This window comes from Anarhichas minor, unplaced genomic scaffold (assembly GCF_050575085.1).
Source record: "Anarhichas minor isolate MPS153535 unplaced genomic scaffold, ASM5057508v1 ptg000028l, whole genome shotgun sequence".
NCBI lineage: Eukaryota > Metazoa > Chordata > Actinopteri > Perciformes > Anarhichadidae > Anarhichas > Anarhichas minor.
Genome location: NW_027466474.1, coordinates 14,034,095 through 14,049,877, shown reverse-complemented (window position 1 = coordinate 14,049,877; position 15,783 = coordinate 14,034,095). Strand labels below are relative to the sequence as shown.

At 47.9% G+C, this 15,783-nt stretch overlaps 1 protein-coding gene across 2 annotated transcripts in view; it reads right to left on the bottom strand.

Moving 5' to 3' along the window:
* The window catches only part of tenm2a (teneurin transmembrane protein 2a), a 214,957-nt gene that overhangs the window by 28,902 nt on the left and 170,272 nt on the right, over positions 1–15,783 (bottom strand). For both annotated transcript variants that reach the window (XM_076103209.1, XM_076103210.1), the window contains 4 exons: positions 15,497–15,735; positions 3,787–3,909; positions 2,083–2,288; positions 1,229–1,424 (listed from right to left, as the gene is read on the bottom strand). In XM_076103209.1, the coding sequence (XP_075959324.1) occupies positions 1,229–1,424; positions 2,083–2,288; positions 3,787–3,909; positions 15,497–15,735 (764 nt within the window). The remainder of the gene's footprint in view (positions 1–1,228; positions 1,425–2,082; positions 2,289–3,786; positions 3,910–15,496; positions 15,736–15,783) is intronic.

The window sequence follows — 15,783 nt, the reverse complement described above, 5'->3', positions numbered from 1 at the left end:
ACCCCCCCCTCCCCCTCTCCCACGGATCTAAGCCCCATGCCTCCCTCTTACCCTAATGCCGGCCTCTCTTTCATTCCCCTCTTCAGCTCCTCCTTCTCCCATCCTTCACTCCACTTCACTCCATTCTGGTTTTGCCCCCACCATTATGTCTCTCCTCCAGCTCCCCCTCTCACTACTCGCTCCAATTCTGCCCTCGCCGCCTCTGCCTCTCCCTCTCTCGACCACTCTTACTGCTGAAAGCACTCCTGCCAGATATTGACAGTGAAGGATTCTTTCACTCGGCTTGACTCTTTCTATCCATCCCTCTTGTTCTCGCACTCATGCCTCCAACACAATTGAAATCATTTGGGGCGCTGTTTCAGGTCCTAAAAACGTCCAATTTACAGTTTTTTTTTTTGGATCCATCTTTATCTTTTTTACACACCAAGTGATTCCACGCTCTCCGGTGTAATAAGTTGTGTTTTGTTTTTGAATGCGCACTGTCAATTTATCCCACTTCGTTTTGGCAAAAACACATCTTCTAAACTCACTAAGCGGTCCTGCCTACTTGACAATGTCGCTATGGTTGTGTTGCTAGCGGCAACGTTGTGCACACCGGCGAGTGTTTTTGCGAATGTGTCAAGTCTTTGAAAAATGGGGGACTAAATCTGACTGAAATGCTTCCATGTCCCAGCAATTTTACACATCAAATGTCTGCGGGTCTTTGAGAGTACTACTGCATATGTGAAAACAAGTGGTGCCACTCGAGTCAGCAGCATCCGGCAGCGCTGAAGCAAGTTGGAGGCTGAAGTTTGAAAGTTGAAAAAAACAATCTGGGGGTGTGGAGTTAGAGAGAATCGAGCTCGCCTGACCTCCTCGTCTCTGCTTGAGGATAGCGGCTCGAGGCTACATTAGTCGCTACAAGCGTGACACACCTGAACCTATGACCAAAGCGTTTGAGTTGAATTGTGGGTAATGTAGGGATTGGGTTTTGACGACAAAGACAAAATAAAGACAACGTTGATTCTGCTGCATCGATTCTTATTCTAAAAACCTGTCCGTCGTGAGTCCGACAGTGTTATCCTGCAGGAGTGCGATGCTAAATCGGTGGAGGGCTCTTTTGAGTCGGTGTCACTGGTAATGAATAGCCTCGTCTCCCTCCTCTTTCCCTCTCCTGAATGCTGGTGCTTAATTTCATTTGACCTCTCCCTCACTCCAGCCGCAGCTACGAACGCTGACTCTGTCTCACCCATGACGTTTGTGCTGAAGGAGACCGCCTCTCTCTCCCGGCCGTCGTTGTAGAACGCCAGGTGCCAGGCACCGGCGTCCAGGTACTGGACAAACACCGCTTCGTTGAGGACCACGGTTTGGATGCTCCTCCTCTCCCGTGGAGACTCCACCACGCTCCACTTCTCCTTCCCGTCCAGGCGCTCCATATAGTCATACTGCGGGAGAGGGGGAAAAAACAAAGTGTGGGGTTCAGGGGAGGCGAGAATGTGAGTATGAAATCTTCAATTCAACTATGAAGTGCTGCGCTGGCACTTTTTTCGACTGAGAAAAATAACCAATAGTTGTGTATGCAGGAAGATTAAAAGATGGGGGAAGTAAGGGTGGCTGGAAAATGCCAGAGAAGCACTAAGAATGCCACAGAGAGATCCTTGAGGGCTGTCATTCCACAGAAGGTTTTGTTTTTCACTGCTGCACAGTGGCCTCAACTTCACGGCCTTTACCAGCTTAAGGCCAGGCAGCCAAAACCGCTTATTCAGATGCAATTATCCAATTCTACAAATCAAATCTGCTGTTAACTGTAGTCTCTAATTAATAAGAGGCACTAAAAGTTACATTACTGTGAAATTTAATTAAGTGTAACTCTTAAGACTAAATGAGTTTTTTCAAACAACCATTATAATGAATCACATATTAATTTTAGGCTGTCCCATGACACAAGCAGGTTTTTCTTAATCCATTCTCCATTGCAGCTGATCAATATGAAGATAATGTGTTCCTAATGAATGGAATTATAATTACGTGATTAGCCTTTTACCCTAAAGGTGTAAGAGATGTATAATCTAGAACTCGCTCGCACTCGGTGCCAGATCTCACCTGTGCGTGTGAAGGAGGCAGGCCCTTGCGAATGTACACCCCGAACAGGGCGTCCTTGCCGAGCGAGATGTTGAACTTGAGGAACTGGGGTTGTCCGAGGTGGAGCAGGGACCTCCAAAACACTCCTGGGGGCACTTCTTGGGTCACCCGCCTCCCGACCTCAATGTTGCCCGTGTCTATGCTGCTGTTCCGGCCCGCCCACGGCCCTGGAGCGAGGGGAAAAGAAACTGCATAATCTGTGATTACGGGCATCGATTGTCAGAGTCAATAGTTAATCATCACTGTTTGCCGGAAATGAGCTGCCATAAAATAAAACTTCGTGGCCGTCGAATAGCAGAGGACGAGCACCATTAGCTCTGCAAACGGCACGCCCCGAGTTTACGTTAAAACCCGGTGTTGCTACGTTCGACCGGTGATGCCTTTTGTGTGGGAGCCTTTGAGACTGTGGACTTTGTTGTCTGGGCTAAAACGAGAGAGGGCTGATAGAAGTGCAGGGCAGAGCTTTCCAAGAAGACGCGCAGACAGCATCCTGCAATCAGGTCAGTCATCTAACAGCAGTGTGTTGGGTCCCAGACACAAAAAAAACAACTACTGAGAGTGAGTGTGCATGCGTGCGTGTGTGCGGAATAGCAAAGAAATAAAAGTAACAATGAGAAGAACAACAGCAGCATCTGGCCTAGACGGCTGGGGAACACAACACAACAGTCCTCTCATTAATACAGAATACAGACACAGAGCAGCAGCCCACACGTACCTATAGTACATGCTGTGTGTGTTACAGAGCCAGATCGAGCGAGTGAAGGAAGAATAGATAGAGAACCGCATGGGGGCCTTAAAAGAGAGAAGGCAGGGAGGGGGGGGGAGGGGACTTCTGTCTGAGACGATACAACAAGCTAGAGACAACTCAGCGGAGTGGTTAAACAGCACACACTGATAGCACAGCTACTGTGTCATGAATTATGAAAATATTTTAGTGTGGTGTGAGCCTGTTTGTGTGTGGGGAAAAAAAAAAAAATCTATTGGGGTTTTAGTATGTGACGCACAGCAGACACAGCATTTAATAAAAAGCCTTAAAGGATGAGACTGGTGCTCTTGTTTTCAACAAATCCGACGTGTTAGTCTGTCCTTCAAATACTTCTCGACTTCCCCACCCCGTCTGTTGCACTCAGCCCCAAGCCAATTTGCTTCCACTGAACACGTAAATCTTTAAAGAAAATGGGTTAAAAAAAAATATACAGCTTTATTTTAGCAGTGAGTACTGCATTTGTTGGGGACTATTTTTTTTTTGAGCTGCAGATTAATTTGGCAAGCCAGTGAGTATTTACAGCACCGGTATTCTGCTTGTGGTGCTGAGTCCAAATATCATCGTTACGAAAGAACACATTACCCGACCAACAGTGCGGCTCACTGATGTGTTTTTATTTGTTTTTTGGACAACAATGGAGCTCCGTGACACAGAGGAAACGTCGGGTTTTCAACACACAGGCAGTGCTTGTAAGTAGGTTAATACACTGTTGGTTTTGGTGTTCTCATGGGATTTGTTGACAATGTGAATATCACCTGCCTTATCCTCTTCGATGGCAGGCTGCAATGTTTTGCTGCGTAGCTCTGCATGCAGTGTGTGTGTGTGTGTGTGTGTGTTTGTGGACTCTTGTGTGTGTGTGTGGGGGGGAGGGTTGTGTGGGTGTGTGCTGCAGTTCATACCTCTGCCTCCAGAGGGCAGCGTGGCCACATCGCTGTTGACAGGCAAGCCAGCTCCCAGTCCGTTGTTTAACACAGGGCCGTCGGACGGCTTGAGCTTCCATGTCAAACCCAGCAAGTTGATCGCTGCACACAGAGGGATGGAGATGGAGAGAGAGAGAGAGAGAGAGAGAAGAGGAAGGAGTGTGAGGACATATGACTTGAACAGTGGATTGTCTACAAGACTGATGTGAAAAATAAAGCCAAACTTGAAAGCTCATCAAGACAAAGAAATACAGGAGGCCAAACCTGTGAGTCTGATCTGTCATCAATACGTGCAGCTTTTATAGCGCGCCACTTTGCCTTTTTTGTTAATGCAATCAAAAACACTGCTAACAAAGTGGCAGGTAACCGACAGCACGGAAACCGAGGCAAGTCTTACAAAACAGACAATTATAAACCATAAGGATCCTTCTTTTCTTCTTTTGTTTTTTCCTCTTTTCGCTCCCAACCCCCCCCCTCTCAACCTCTCACAATCTTCTTTCAACTTGACAGCATCTCCGGCTTTTATTTGGAGGCCTTTTCACCATCTCGCAGAGAGCGAGTGACAGATTGCTCTGTGAAGAGATCGCTCCACGACTCCCCTCCCTCCTTTCTCTTCTCCTCTTCTTTTGTCCTCTGTTGTGTTACCGTGTGCTGGTGGGATGAGACTGCTCCGGTGTGTTCGCTCCTCACTCTGTCAGCTCTTTACTCGTCTCTTCCCCCCTTAGCTTGCTGCCAAAGCGTTGCCCGGTGTGGATGCGCTGCATTTGTGTGGTGGACTATTTCACAGCTGTGGATTAATACACGTTCGGTGTGCTATAGTGAGTATTTACAGCGCGGGGAGTACCCGTGTTCATCGCAATGAAAGAAACCGTTATGCATACCCTTTGCTCACGATTGAATATTTAAAATGGGAAAGGCCCATTGCGTCTGCTGTGTTGTATATATATATACATGAACCCTGTGATGTGAGCTTCGGGGATGCACACGGCGTGGATGCGCGATCGTGTTCCGATGCATTATGTAGGTGTTATTGCGTCGGCCTTATCCCCACCACATGAGCCCCATAACACCTTGGAATCAATTTCCCTCCTCTCAAATTCTATCTCCACTTGCCCAGTTTTTGCACACACAGGGATGAGTGAAAAAAGTTGCAAGAAAAAGGAGAGACGCGGCTTCAGGAATTGCTGCCGGGGCAGACTCATTCTCACCCCCCCCCCCCCCCCCCCCACCCCCCCCCACCCCCACCCCGATGTCCCATCTCTCCTCCATCCCCGCTCTCCTCTATCTGTTTCTTTGTTTCTCCCCTTTTTATGCTTTCTCTCTTTCTCCCCCCTCCCTCGCTCCTGGTCAAAGGAAAGCGCTGACACCTCGGCTGCCGCCCGGCCTCCGCTGTCAGCTCTTTTTTTTTCAATTTTTCATGGAGGGGGTGCTGGTGTAGAGAGCAAGAGAGACGGAGCGAAGGAACTACGGTGTCCTTCCCCCCCCCCCCCCCCCCCCTTGTCTCTCTGTCTCTCTTCTCTCCACCTCTTGCCCTCTCCTCTCTCACCATGCTGACCTTCATTCCTCTCTCCCTTTTCCTTTTAATTCCCCCTTTCCCCCCCCTTCTTCTTCTCTTCTTATCTTTGCCTGTCCTTCCTCCTAGATAATGCAGACATGCATCCGCGCACACATTCAGGCGCGCGCGAAGATGGTATCACGGGGAAGCAGTCGATGGAAAGATTACCAATTGAATCGGCAGGAGACAGTAAGCTTATAGCGAGTCTATTGTGACGGTGCTCTCCATCTAGGTCATGCCCAAGAACGCATCAGACAGCCCTATAGTTGGCTGTGTACGTCTGCTCATTGTGTGTGTGTTTAAGGGGTCAGTGCACATGTATGGTTTTCCTAAATGAGTTTTTCTCTCTCCTCCATTTCCTTTTTTTTTTTTGTCCGTGGGCGGTTGTGAGAAGTTGACCAATAGATGGCACTCTTACTCCTTGGCGACAAGGAGCACAAAAGCCAATGCTTTGTCAACAGGTTTCTTTTGCAGCAACACAAAGAGCAGGAGAGACAGAGACTGAGAGAGAGAGAGAGAGAGAGAGAGGGAGCGATCGAGGGAGAGAGAGAGAGAGAGAGAGAGAGAGGGAGAGAGAGATAAATAGAGAGAGACAGAGAGAGAGGGAGAGAGAGAGAGAGGGAGAGAGAGACAGAGAGAGAGAGAAATAGAGAGAGAGACAGACATACAGACAGAGACAGAGAGAGAGAGAGAGACGGAGACAAAGAGAGACACGTGTTATCATTCTCCTTACGAGCACCATCCCTCATTCTAACAACACTTCTGACTTTGTTAGGGTGTAATTTCAGCCAAAATGAAACCTCTGAAATTGATGTATTTAGCATTGCGTTGCCATGATTTTAAGCATTTTCTTTTCGGATCATAATTGCCGTAATTACTGTTTTTGAAGGAGCATTGGAAGGCTTTATTAAATGCCATGCCAATGAAGACAATCTGAATTGAATTCGACAGACAGATACAAGGAGAACAAGAGAGTCTGACTTGGGCTGCGTTCCTTTTTAATCTCTGTCTTCTCTCTCACACACACACACACACACACACAGACACACACACACACACACACAGACAGACAGACAGACAGACAGACAGACACATGTACACGTGGAAAGATCACAGAGAAACAGGTTTAACAAGCAAACGAGTGGGATTAAAAATAGATCTGTTGCTTCGAGAGGTTCTTTTTTATTTTTATGTAATCTCGATGCATAATTTAGAGAGGCAAAGTGCTTGCCAGTATCATCTGCAGAAGACAGCATCTGAAACAGCGGCAGCAGCACACGTGATCCCGTGACAAAACAAGAAGCAAAATGGACAGCGTGATGGACAGAGGGACGAGCACCGGGGGGGGGGGGGTCAGGGGGGTCTTGAAGGAGTCGCGCCGAACCTCGGCAGAGAGGAGGAGAACAGGAGAGGAACAGAGAGAATACTGGAGGACAGAAAGGATCTGAGAGAATATTAAAGAACATATAGAATCCCCTGAGGATAAAAAAAAAAGAAAAATGCAGGGAAACAGGCTACGTGATGATGATGATGCTGCAGAGAAGAGAGGATGAGATGAATAAGAGCCCCTACGGATGGAATGAGGAACGGAGAAGAAGATGGCAAGTGGAGGGGAAAGATTTAAGGGATGAGTGGCCCTGCATCGCGTTGACTAGTTGGGTGAGAAAAGATGGCGGTGATTCATGCTCCGACGTGTGTTTTGGGAAATATTTATACGTGTCAGAGTTAAAGGGTGCAAAATGGATTTCTGCATGGGGGTGGGGAGAAAGGTGACTTTGTGGGCAGACTGTTCACTGAGCGCCCCCTGACTGGAAGATATTGTATCATCATCATTCTGTTCCCTGGAACATGTTCCAACTGTTCAAACTCTCTCGCTCTCGTGTCTCTCGCCCGCCTCTCGCCCGCCTCTCGCCCGCCTCAACCGTATCATGCCGTAGTTAACAGGCAGCATCTCCCGTTGAACCGAATTGCACTGCTCCTAATTGCACCAAAGGCAGGAGAATGGCCCCTTGCATGCTTTCGTGTGTAATCGCTTGCAATGCGTCCAAGATTACACGAAGAGCACAAGTGTATGCGCACACACACACACACACACACACACACACACACACACACACACACACACACACACACACACACACACACACTATTCTTTGCCATCTCCCCTGGCCGTCCTGGTAAATGCATATTAACTGTTCTAATTCACCACTAAATTAACAACTCTGACCTCAATTAGGGCGGTAATTGTAGCTGAGACCAGCCCCGCCTTTTCTCTGCCCCCCCCCTCCCCCCCATCACGCCGCACCTTTGCGTTTTTTCTGTATCGCTCGCACCTTTCTCCCCCCCTGTCTCTGCACCAAAAGGGGTGCGGTGCTAACACGGAGGGAGAGAGACTGAGGGGGGGGGGGGGGGGGGGAAAGCAGCGTGCTGCCCCTCATCTGCTCAATATTCAGGCCATTTGGGATGTTTCTTCGAATTTACAACACAATATCCACTTATGTAGTCTATAAATAAAGCGGGCTTGTCTCTCAGATACGTTTTTTTGTTAAGGCGCTGCTCGCTGAGATCATTTAGAGTCTCAGACAGAGGGACGGGGGCGGCGGTTGGCTGCTGCCCTCGGGGGTCATAGACACTGAGAGAGACAATTTGTCTGCTCCTGTGTGTGTGTGTGTGTGTGTGTGTGTGTGTGTGTGTGTGTGTGTGTGTATCTGCGTATGCATGCTTAAAATCGCACGGTGTTAACAACAAGTGCATGCACGCAGACACACCCACCCACACACACACACACACACACACAGCAACCCCCGGCGGGACCTCCTTACCCAGCTGATGCAACTGAACTGTAATTGACTGCAACACAAAAGGTTATGTGAGTTTTTCTTGCAGCTCCTACCTGCAGAACAACGTCTGGCGGAAAGAAACGGCAACTCACTCAATCACGCAGCAGAAATGGCTTCCTTATTGGCACTGAGATATTGAGACGGCCCGCGTGCGCGTGTGTCTGTGTGATGGGGCTAAATGAAAAGAGATGTGAATCTGAGTGATGTCCTCCTTTCTGAATCCTCATTTCCTCTTCAGATATCTCTACCCTAACCCCCACCCCCCCAGCCCCCCGCCCCTCCCTGCGCCTTATTCCTCTCCTCATCAACCCACTCTGCCTCGTCTCATCCCTTCCTACCTCGGTCCTCTCCCTCTCATCGATCTGTATTAGAAACAGGATATGAGGAACTATGCTATCTTATCGCAGATCAGAGAGGGAGAGGGAATGAGCGAGGGGGAGAGAGAGAGAGAGAGAGACGGGGAGAAGAGTCCGCTCTGGAGGCCAAGAGACGGAGAGGCTGAAAGAAAATGAGAGACGCGGGAGAGGAGAAGAGAGGACAGACATTTCTTTCTTTCGCTTCGCCATCATCCGTCTCCTCTTTCTAACACAGGACTAGTGAAGCACCATGGGCCTAATTGGACTAACGATTGGGCCCAGATAAGACCCGCACTAATGAATAAATAAATGAGGAAATAAAAGAATGAAATGAGCCCACACGCACTTGGTGCGGGGCGGTGCAAACGCTCCGCAGTGATGTCAGACAGGCTGTGAATTCTGGATTCATGCACAACATCAAAGCAAAGAATAGATCCTCCAAAGCACGTACAGACACTCCAGGTAAACAGACAGGAAGTCAAAGGACAAACATTGATGTTTTCCACCGTGTACTGGCTGAACAAGTGTGCACTGGGTTTTGTATCACCTGGCCCATGCTGATGACCCATTTATCCCTCTGGTGCAGATGGTATAGCGCCTTGTGGCCGGTCCCGGTCATGCCCTGCCCTCTCTCTGGACCGGCGGCGTGTGGTAAGATCCTAACCTTTATCAGTGCGACAGGCCCTGCTGCTAGGGACACGCGCTCCCCGTCTGATCCTTATGCCCAGGTTCCTGCATTCACCATATGCCCTCACCTCACCCCAGCACATACACACACACCAAATGTATGTGGACGCACACCCACACTGGCATGAGCGACACATCCTGACCTCTAGCTGTTCCACCTCGTATCGGCAGACGGGAAGCCACATGCAGATTGAGAGGGGACTTTGGGGTCAAGGAGCTGGCTTTGGAAGGCAGCCACAACGTGAGAGACCAGCAGGTCCGACACAACTGAAGCAGACGCACACACACACACACTCAAGGGGCTCGCTGTCTTTGTTCCTTATTGAAAAAAAACAACCTTGGGTCAGGACCCCCTAGGGGTTTGAAAGATAAAGCTGAGGAGTCCAGAGATGATTGATAAGATAGATAAGAGGGGGGGAAAAAACAACATATTTCTGCTGAAAAAAGACATGATTTATCTGATTTGGGTTTAATCTTGAATAAAAAGAAAAGAAAAGTGAAATGACAGTTTCACTTCTTCGGGTATCTTAAAAATATTCAAATGAAGCAATCCAAGAAGGGAACATCACTCATATAACTTTTGATCAGGGGCCACTAGTAGACACATCTGTCAAAAAAATGAATAATATAATAAAAAAAACTAAAACATGAATACACAATCAGCAACATAGTTGGATTTTCTCTCCATTTTTCTTTTTGTCTTCTAATTCCAGAGGCATGTACTCAGGCAGTGGGATGAGACTCCCCACAGGGCTGCTCAGATGAACCTGACAGGTTGTAAGATGATTAAAAAAGGTGGGAATGAAGAGGGGGAAAGAAGTCATATTTCTGCCTAAAAAACAAATTACTTTCAGAAGACTTTGCTTTTTTGGACTGTGAAATTCAAAAAATAGTTTCACCTCCTGAAGCCTCTGAAAACTATTCAAACTAGAGACCGTCTTGTGATGGGATCACACCAGCCGCAGCACCAAATCAGGCCAGGAGCATACCGTACCCGCTTCCTACCTACCCCCCTACGTCCGATGCTCTTGCTTGGAATACACTCATCTTGGGACTTGGCCTTCATTTTGATCTCAACTACACACTTTAAAAGTTACGTTACTGCATCTTGCATGGCTGTGACGATATCGCGTTGAGAAAATCTCCACAAAGTCAACAGACAGACATTTAAACAAAGTACTGAAAACCTGTTCCGTAGTAGTCCCTGCTACAGTAAGTGTCTCCAGGGCTACATTTTGTCACACGCACACACGCACACACACACACATACACACACCGACTCACAAGGTACAGTACCGGCATTGCACTCTCGCAGCTGTTAATGAAACAATCAAAGAAAGGAAAAGCACACTTCGGCAAAACGACTTGCTAGAAATATAACCTGTGATAACGGGGTCGCTAGTAGACATCGATTCACCAAAAATGGGGCCAGAGCTGTTAAAAAACAACACATAATCTGCGATGCATTGCATGTCTTTTCCCTATTTTTCCCAACATGTTCTATTGCTTGAAACATGTCCTGAGACAGTGGCTCCCGAACGTGATAGCCGGTATCTTAAAAAGATAAAGATGAGGAACGCAAATCATATTTCCGTGCTTTGCTTTCTTTATTTCGACATAATGAATAATTAACTATGCAGATCCAAGAGGGGAACATTGCTCTCTGGTTGAATGCTCTGAACTCATAGAGGAGGCACTGCTTTGCTTTTAAAGGTCAAAATGAATTGGGAACCACTTCATTAAGCTGTCAATGTTGCAGGAAGACGTTATTTATTGTAAAAACGTGCTAATCAGTGTCTTTGTGTGTCAGGAAACATTTAAGTTGGAGGCGTGGTGACGTGACATCTTGGGGGGGGGGGGGGGGCTTGGTCCTGTTTTTATTATTTTAATCAATGTGATGTAATAATTGTCTCAGGTGTTTTTGAAAAGTGGCTCCCCCTTTTGATTGGTTGTTAGAGCCTGGGGCTTTAGTATGGTGTAAGGTGTGTTGTTTCACATTTTGAATTGGATGCCTGACAAAAGGCCGAGGCGTCAAACTCAGTGCTGACAATGTACAGGAATTCAACCTTTTCTTTCTAATTATTTCCTTTTCCTATGCGCCTGTCTGGTGTGCGTTAGATGACGCTCAGACAGAAAAGAGTCTTGTTTAAAACTGAGTACAAATCTGTAAACACGCTCTCCTGAAACGCCCCTGTTTTCTACCCAGCTGCTAGGTGATCACTACTGCACTGCAGCCAGCGTAATGACAAAAATATGCACGTTTTTTTTCCTTCAGAAATTGCAAACTCTGATTACATTAATACCCGGTGTATTTTGGCAGAGCTCTACGTCTTTGAGCAGTAAAAATCATTAACATGTTATTATGTAAGGCAGCGTCGTTATGAATGCACTGAAGTGAGGCGCTTACAAGCGGTAAGAATGGGCAGTAAGCGATTGTGATCAGTCTGGTACAGCGAGACGGCAATGATGGATGGAAAGTGGTCGGCTCAGAGGCATGAAGGTCACACTCGATGACACTGTGTGTGTGTGTGTGTGTGTGTGCGTGCGTGTGTGTGTTTAATCAATAGACAAGGGGAGCTGAGAGCAAGACTAAAAATACATTGCGTCTGTGTGTGTGCGCGTGTTTGTGTGCTCTCATTCATCAGTGGTGACAATACCATGTGGAGTATGCCACTGAGCCTGACAAATTCAGCCATCACGCGCGCGCACATTCACACGAAACACCCCCGCGAAGGTGACACCGGCGCCCGCGAGCGAGTTTACTCATTGCAGTCAAGGGCACACCTGTGTCTGTGTGAAAACAGTCCACCTGGACTCTGACATGTCCTCGATCTTTCATCACACCGGCCTCCTCATCTCCTTGCTAACGCATCCCTTTTTTCTGTCTTATTTTCTCTCTCCCCGTGCATCTCTCCAAGACGTACATCCGTCTTCTCGCTTCTAACTTATTTTGTCATCACACCAACCCTGTTCTCGTCCTCCCCCCCCCCCCCCCCCTCTCTCTGTCACACTCCCTCTGTTCTCCGCTCGCTGTGATCAATTTGGAGACATTAGTCCCACGGATATTTGCAGGTGACAGGACCTCAGGACGGCCACGCTCTCCTTCATCTCTCCTCTCTCTGCCTGCCTCCTTTTTTCCCGGCAGTGAAAACAACAGACCACTCTCCTCTCTCCCCCTCAATCTCGCTCTCTCGTCCCTTGTGGTGCCAACTGTGACATGTCAGCCTCAGCCCTCCGCCTCTGTCTGTCCAGCCAGAGTCTCCTCTTCCTCTCCCCTTTACGTTCTGGCCACACGCTGAAGGTGTCTCCCTTCTTCCCCTCTGCCCTCTCTACTCTAACTCTATCCCTTTCGTCTCCCTATATCTCGCTCTCTCCAGGTTGCCGTACACAATGACGGGCGCGTCTTCCCTCCCGCATGCCAGCCGCTCACCTGTATCCTAGCAACCACCTCTCCTTTGGCTCTGGGGCTCCATGCGGAGCAAGCAAACAAGACGCTGGGGGAATGAAGAACAAGCAGTGTCGTTTATCCTCCTCCCTCCATCCGTTCAGTCATTCCTTCACACGTATAGACAAGGCCATACTCCGCCGCAGTTGGGAGCTAAATGCGTTAGCCGAACAAAATAATTCTCTCTAACTCACACAAACACACATTTCTTTGTACAGATATGCAGAGACACACAGCTGCACATGCTTATTCCATCTTGTGTATCCATGTGTGTGTGTGTGTGTGTGTGTGTTTATCTCATCCCCATGGCTCCTTTCTAACAGTAGGACACAGTGAAGAAGCTTCAAAGAGATAACATCTACCGTGCTCCTGAAGCATGCTGAGTCCAGCCTTTCTAAAAGGTTCTCCTTGTGTATGCACACATGTGTGTATGTGTTTCTGGAAGATTGTTCAGTGTTTATTTATGGCCTTAAGAAGCGCAAAAGAAAAAAAAAGAAAAAAGGATTTTGTTTGAAGGCCAGCGAGCCCACAAAGCCTCGCTATCAGACACACACGTTGTCGCGCACACATCCCGCAGGTAGCTCTGTGGGGAGGAGTACTCACACACATACGCTCACGCGTGCTCGCACAAAAATGAAAAGTGCTGTTTAGGCACATGTGTCCTGGTGTAATTTATGAGCGGGCTCCTGGGCGGACGCCTCAGCGGGGTCCTCTTCACGCTGCATGGCTCTGGGTGCTCCGCAGAATCCCCCAAGTGAGTGCTGGGCTTTCTCACACACACACACACACACACACACACACACACACACACACACACAACACAAACAAGGCTCTACAAAATCCCCCTTATGAGCAGTGAACTCTTCCGACCGAAACTTGCTGCACGATTAACGCTACAAAAAGCTAGGTAAACACAAGGGTTTCAGGCTTGGCAGCACTGCTACAGCTCTGTTCAGCACAGACAAAACACCGGAGCGAAACATTTCCTGACAGCAGCTGAAAAAAAGGAGTCCCACGGTTCGCAAAAGTAATACTGTAATGACAATAAAGTATCATTACAGCCTCTTTCAGCTTACCGAATTATTGCCAATTGCACAATTAAGTTTGGTGGCGAAGCACTGACGTTTGGCATACAATAAAACAGTAAATACACAGAAAGTGGCACTTAAAGGAAAATGTTCTTATACACTGAAGTCTGTTAAAAAAAGGCTCCAATGTACAGCACAGTATATTCACACTGTATTGGTAGAGCATGCCTACCAGTCTCATTTTTTGCTATAAAAACTCCTTTCATATTATGGCTAAAAAGCTAATGCTAATAATTATCAAGACAGACATGCAACACAGTTAACAAGTTGTATGTGTCTGGGAAGTACCCAGCTGGCGCACTAACACTGATGTAGTGGTAAAAAAAAAGAAAAAAGAAGAAGTGCAGATAAGGCAAGCAATTATGTCCTCAGATTTACACATTTTTTAAATATTTTCCTCATTAGTTCCTTATCAGCTTCATATTATTAACAATAGCATGTTCTCTGATGAAAACAAATATTTGTTTCATTGCATTCCCCAAGTGAGCCCCAACGCTGCTAATAAAACAAGACGGAGGGTTTGGTGAGTTCCTACGCTCCACTACATCCCTGCCCTCAAGTATCAACGGGGAAGGTCCTTCCTTCCTCCGTATGTGGCTGTCCAGCGCGGTGTGACCGCGCAAAGCTCAGGAGAGGCCGGATCGGTCTGTGTGCCCCAAGGCAAGGGGCCTTGATCTGCTCTGGAGGACGCGGTCCGCTCTCAAGGGCACTCAGAGGGGGTACACACACACACACACACACACACACGCACATTCACTGTGGATGGGGAGATGGATGGTGATGTATATATAAATATATATATATATATTTATAAATAATGTAAAATTGTATTAATAATGTATGTAGAGGAGATAAGGAGGTTGTTCTTTCTGCTGATGCCACTGTTTCCTAAGATCCCCCATCTGTTGCCTCTAGTCTCTCGGGTAAGAGGCCAATCAAGGGCTCGGTGACACATCTGCCGCCTCCTCACACACACACACACACACACACACACACACACACACACACACACACACACACACACACACACACACACACACACACACACACATTCAGGCCTGCATTCTCCTGTCCAGTGAACCAGGTCAAGAGAGGATAAAATCCTCGCCCACGCACACACACACACTCCCCGACTCGTTGCTCTTTCTCTCTCTCTTCCCTTCAGATCAACCAGAAGCCAGCCATCATAATGTCCTCCCGAGGTGCTCGCTAAGTGCTCTCCTCTGAGCGTCCGCCGTTCCTTTAAGTATGACTATCGCGCATTGGCTTCAGATAAGTGAAGAGGCATCCGCTCCCCTGCTGGGTGAGTCAGGGATTCCTATCTTAACTGATACCTGCTCACAAAAAAAAAAAAAAAAAAAAGAAACAGCCACATTATGCTGTGGTGTGTGAATATTTCTGTCTGTCTGACGGTCTGTTTGCTGATGCAGAGTGGAGGCCAGGGCCCTGGCTGAGTCTCATTTTGACTGCAGTGACAACACTCCTGCACCTCGAGAATCTGCCTTGTGTTTACAACGGGCCGTTGGCTTGACGCTCCCCCTCCCCCCCACTGTGCTCTGGGATGAATACAGATAAGAGCAAAGTTCATGCGCTATGGGTCCCAGAAACAAACAGGGATAACCAACCTAAAAGAAAATGTGTGACTAAGCATGCGCATTCAAAAGACATGATTAAAGTATCCTATTCATGAACAACATGTGGTGCGTCACATCACTTACCGATGAAGTAGGACAGCAGGACGGCCAGCAGGGCGGCAGCTGCGATGGCCGTCACCGCCGCACATTTCCAGCTGCAGTACTTGGACGGCTTCTTAAGCTTGAAGGCCGAGCGGGAGAAGGTGTTTCTGGGTAGCAGGCGAGGGGGCGGAGAATACACAGTTCCCGAGGTCAGGGGGTAACCGGGGGAGGAGCTACTGAAGAGAGGGGTGGTCCCTGACGACGTCTTGAACAGGAAGTGCCTGAAGAGGGGAAAAAACACAGGGGTGAAAAAAGGTCATTCTACAGGT